At 59.9% G+C, this 5,092-nt stretch overlaps 1 protein-coding gene across 1 annotated transcript; it reads right to left on the bottom strand.

Annotated features, from left to right (window-relative positions):
• Positions 1-8: 8 nt before the first annotated feature.
• SFTPC (surfactant protein C) lies at positions 9-4,703 on the bottom strand. The gene is made up of 10 exons (XM_009072433.1): positions 4,659-4,703; positions 4,400-4,546; positions 4,125-4,268; positions 3,933-4,049; positions 3,443-3,531; positions 1,550-1,703; positions 620-952; positions 406-516; positions 216-326; positions 9-104 (listed from the first exon to the last, which is right to left on the bottom strand). The coding sequence occupies exons 1-10, from the start codon at positions 4,701-4,703 to the stop codon at positions 9-11; spliced, it is 1,347 nt and encodes a 448-aa protein (XP_009070681.1).
• Between the last annotated feature and the right edge of the window lie 389 nt (positions 4,704-5,092).

Here is a 5,092-nt window from a genome sequence, read left to right as displayed (position 1 = left end):
CAGCAAAACTAAAACCAGTAGACAGGGTGGAGGCTGCAGAGGATGCTCATCGTGGTGCCCAGGAGGGACAGATCAGTCAGGGGCATGGAGAGCCTCTCCTCAGCCTGGAGAGGGGGGAGAAGGGAAAACCAGGCAGATGTTGCACCCCAATTCTTCATCGTGGGGACTGAAGAGTGTCCTCCACCCCATCCTGCCCCAGCCAGGTCACCACTCACCTGCTGGTGCTGGAAGGTCTCAGCAACAGTGTCCAGCCCTGGGATGTTGTCCTTGTCCACACGGATGATGTAGCAGGCAGGGTGGAGATGGGATCTGTAGCTCACCAGCAGCTGTTGGAAGTCAGACCTGAGTCAGATCCATCCCATCACCCCCTCCCTGTCCCTCCAACACGCAGGACCCCCCACTCACATTCTTGTAATCATAGATGACCGTGGCTGTGTCTCCATCCCCACTGTCCAGGTAGAACGTGGCCACATCCTCTTCCCAGCCTGGTTCTCTCCACAAACCCATCCTCAGGACCTGGAGAGGGAGTGAGGGTGGATCTCAGAGCCTGCAGCACCAACTCCCCTGGGCATTGGGGGGTGTCCCTCCTGATGGGAGGCATCAGGAGGTTCCTACTTACAGTGTCAGCGTGGCTCTGGTCAACGTGCAGCCACATCAGCAGGGCACCAGCGATGATGACCACCAGCAGGACCACCACCACCACCACGATGAGGAGGCAGCGGAGGTGGTGGCAGCTGAGGAGCTTGCGGGGCAGGTAGCAGAGCATGCGAGGGAGGAAGCAGAAGGACTTCTTGATGCAGCTGGAGCAGCTGGAGCAGCCAGGGCACTTGGGGCACTTGAAGCACTTGGGGCACTTGCAGCACGAGGGCAGGCAGCAGCACCGGGCACACTTGGCACAGCACATGGCGCAGTGCACGCAGCAGCCTGGGCAGCAGCATCCTTCCTCTGCATCCTGTGGGTGTGGGAAAGTAAGGAGAGATGGGGTGAGGGGGATAGAGAAGGGAGCTAGGGGATGCAAGTGGGTTGGGGGTGGGATAGCTCCAGGGAGCAGCTCTCATCCTGCTGCTCCTGGGCATCCCACTGCTCCTGGGCATCCCATTGCTCCTGAGTATCAAACTGCTCCTGGGCATCCCACTACTTCTGGGCATCCCTTTGCTCTGGACATCCCACTGCTCCTGGGCATCCCATTGCTCCTGAGTATCAAACTGCTCCTGGGCATTCCACTGCTCCTGAGCATCCCACTGCTTCTGGGCATCCCTTTGCTGCTGGGCTGGGCACCCCACTGCTCCTGGGCATCCCACTGCTCCTGGGCATCCCTTTGCTGCTGGGCATCCCTTTGCTGCTGGGCATCCCACTGCTCCTGGGCATCCCTTTGCTCTGGGCATCCCTTTGCTCTGGGCATCCTGCTGCCCTGAGCTCTGGGATTGCAGCATCCCATGGTGTCTTCCACCATCACACATGCACTGGTGCCTCTCTGGGATAAACTAGCTAAAAACCTGTGCTGGGCTGGACACAGGGACACCCCCAGCATGACCCTGCAGAGACTCACCGGCTCTTCTTCCACCACCACCTGCTTCATACTGCTCTCCATGGCTGCTTCCTCCTCCTCCTCCTCCAGCCTTGCCTGCCTGCAGCGACCTGCTGTTTTATACCAGGACACTGGGGTGGGGACTGGAGTGGCCCTTGTGAAGGGTTTGGTGGCCCTGGGGTGCAGTCAGGCATGTGACCACTTCACTTGTGTTTGTTGACTGCCCAATCCCAGCTGGATCCCCCTGGGAACCTGCTGCTCAAGAGGCTTCGAGGACACTTGGTCAAGGACACTTGTCCCCAGGCACAGGGACCTCTCTGCTGCCCAGGAGCGAGGGGTCAGGGCCAAGGCAAACTTTCCAGGGTGGAGCATCTGGCCATGGGTGCAGCCAAGGCGAGACCTGGCTCATGTCCCTTCGCCAGCTCTGCCACCTGGAGCTGCTTGAGGTGGTCACAGAACAAACAGGACATTGAAGATTTCCTGTAATCCACAGGGATGGAGTGGGACCAGGGTCACCATGGGGTGGGGACAGGTCACTTGTCCTCATTCTTGATCCTGAGGAGCAAACAGTGCCAGTGCTGTGGCTGTCAGGGCTGGCAGTGGTGACTGCAGTGTGGATTTTTGGGGTGAGGAGTGTCCCAGCTCTGGCATGTCACTCTAGGTGGCAGAGTGGCACCTCTGTGCCTTGGTATTTCCCACCCATGAGCCCCTCCTGCTGCTAGGCTCAGTCTGGGACCTCTCAAGACACCCCTGAGCCCCCCAACACTTGCAGCCAGGTGTGGAGGTGTGGGGGTGCACCCTGCTTTGCATCCTGTCTCCTTTCCCATGGTGACAAGGACCACGAGAGCCCCTCAAGTGGCTCCTGGCTGTTTGCTCTCAGGCATCATGGGAGCCTTTATTCCTTCCTTGGCACTGGGGCACCCTCTTGACCTCAGGGTGTTTTGGGGAGCAGAGCTGCTGGTCCAGTGTCAGGACATGCAGTTCCCTTCCTGTTCCAGGCAAAGTGTCACCCCTCTGGAGCTATGACCCTCCTTGCTGCCTGTGGCAGTGCCTATGGGGCCAACACTGAGTTTGCACCCCTGGAAAGATAAAATCAACTTCCTGGGGGCCCTTTCCCCCCTCCCAGCACCACTGATCCCCAGTTTTCCAGTGCAGCCCTTGGAGATGCTCCCCAAGGACACTCTCAGGTGCTGTGGGGCAGAGGAGCTGTAGTGGATGGGGATGGGGAGCAGATAGGGATGGAAGGGAGAGTGAGCAAGTGGATGGTTGTGTCTGTGGATGCCCCAGGGCTTGGCTCACACCAGGGATGTGACACAATCCCTCTGTCCCCATCTGCATGAGGAGGGAACAGGATTGGGGACATTTCCTGAAGGGCTGAAGTGCAGAGGTTGCCCCTTCCATCTCATCCTCCATCCAGGCAAACTGGGAGGGCACAGGTAGGGACACTGGGAGGATGATGTGCTGTGGCTGGGGTTGTGCTGCTGCTCCCTGTGTTTGAGCCCTCCTGAGCTCCTCACACCCCAACATGAAGGATTCACCTCTCCACATGAAGGATTCACCTCTCCACATGAAGGATTCATCTCCCCACACTGCACCCCTCAAGAAACCATCCCTGAGGCACAGAGTGCCAGCCCCACCACCCCGGGAAGGATGAGAGCAGCACTTGGAGGCAGATGCACAGCTTTACTTTGTAGACAGAAGCAAATCCCAAAGCAAATCCCACTTTTTTATTGCAGTGCCATGGGAAAGCCAAGGTGCTGAGCAACACTGGATGGAGCACCCCCATACCAGGGTGGGGGTGCCCCTTGGATGGGGATAGGGAGGAGGAGAGATGTCCTGGAAGGCAACACGGGGGACAGTGACACCCCCATCACTCCATCCTATCCAACTGGGAGCTGGTGCTACACCCAGTACACAGGGACAGTGCTGCAGAGGATGTTGATGGTGGTGCCCAGGATGGAACGATCAGCCAGGGGCATGGCCTTGTGCCCAACCTTCTCAACCTGCAGGACAGAGAACAGAGTGGGGGGCTGCCACCCTCAGCAGCCTGTCCAGAGGATACTTGCTGCAAGACCCCAGCCCCACATTTGTCCCCAGCTTCCCAGGACATAGGGGCTGGCTTGGTGACCATCCCAGGTGGGTTGGTGACCACCCCAGCTGGATTGATGACCATCCTAGTTGAGTTGGTGACCATCCCAGTTGGCTTGATGACCACCCCAGTTGGATTGATGACCATCCCAGTTGGGTTGATGACCACCCCAGTTGGCTTGGTGACCATCCCAGTTGGCTTGGTGACCACCCCAGTTGGCTTGGTGACCATCCCAGTTGGCTTGGTGACCACCCCAGTTGGCTTGGTGACCATCCCAGCTGGGCTGGTGACCCCAGTGGGGTGGTCACCACTCACCTGTGGGTGCTGGAAGGTCTCAGTGATAGCATCCAACCCCGGGAAGTTGTCCCTGTCCACACGGGTGATGTAGCACGGTGACGCGCGGTGACGCCAGGACCTGTATCCGACCAGCAGCTGTGTGCAGACAGACCTGGCTCAGCTCAGCACCATCCTCTCCCCGTGGTGCCCACCCCCAGGTCACCCACACACCTTGCTGTAGTCATACACCACCATGGCAGAGGCGTTGAGCCCATCCCGCACGGCGAACGTCCCCGTCCTTTCCTTCTTGCTCATGGAGAGGTGCTGGGGGGTCCCTTCTCCATCCAACCCATAGATGGTCATCCGCAACACCTGCTAGGTGGAGGTGGGTCAGGGAGCTCTGTGGGGGCTGAACCCCATCCCTGCAAAGCCTCAGTGTCTGGTGCCAACCCCAGACCCATCCCTGGAGCTGGTGGCACTGTGGGTCCTTCCCAGTGCTCCCTCACCGTCTCGGCGTGTGTCTCGCTGAGGTGCAGCCCCATGAGGAGGAAGACAGCGATGACCACCACGAGGATCACCACCACCACCACCACGATCAGAAGGCACTTGAGCTGGTGGGGGATGCAGGGCAGGCGAGCAGACTCCGTGTACCTCTGGGGGGGACAGAGGGGAGCACCTGGCTGAGCTGCCAGCGTGGGGCTGGGAGCAGCAGTGGGTGCTCAGCCTCACACTGGCTCCCTGGGCTGGGTGGTGGGTGCTCCTTACTGGAGGTGCCTCATCCATCAGTGCCTCTTTGGAGCTGTCCTCCATCTCGCCGTGTGCTCCTGTCCCTTGGCCAGCTGGAGCCAGGGGGATTTATAGGGTCCCATGTGGGTGGGGGAAAGCTGCCAAGGTGCCACTTGTGCTGTTTGCTGAGCCCGGAGAAGAGCCAGGGAGGGGACATGAAACCTCCAAGGGCTTTTCCCCGGGTTTATCCAGCAGCAGGGGTGGGGTGCCAAGGCAAACAGCAGAGTGTTCCCGCCCTCCCACACCCAGCCCCGAGCTCTGGCAGGGCACCCAGCACCCTCAGCACGTACCCAAGGGTGCTGCACCCCTGGATCTGCACGGGCAGCTGGTGTGTGCCCCCCCGGCGTGGGGAAGGAGCTGGCTGGACTCATTGTTCCCGTCGGCGCCGTGCCAGGGACAGGGCAGATGGATGG

Source organism: Acanthisitta chloris, unplaced genomic scaffold (assembly GCF_000695815.1).
Source record: "Acanthisitta chloris isolate BGI_N310 unplaced genomic scaffold, ASM69581v1 scaffold42193, whole genome shotgun sequence".
Taxonomy (NCBI): Eukaryota; Metazoa; Chordata; class Aves; order Passeriformes; family Acanthisittidae; genus Acanthisitta; species Acanthisitta chloris.
The sequence above is the reverse complement of the archived record's forward strand: the minus strand, read 5'-3'. Positions and strand labels throughout refer to the sequence as shown.

Coding starts and splice junctions, on each gene's coding strand:
- SFTPC (XM_009072433.1), bottom strand. CDS start 4,703: ATGGAGGACAGCTCCAAAGAGGCACTGATGGATGAGGCACCTCCA. Junction 4,050..4,124: donor TGGTGTATGACTACAGCAAG/GTGTGTGGGTGA, acceptor GTCTGCACACAG/CTGCTGGTCGGATACAGGTC. Junction 3,532..3,932: donor AGACCTTCCAGCACCCACAG/GTGAGTGGTGAC, acceptor TCTGTCCTGCAG/GTTGAGAAGGTTGGGCACAA.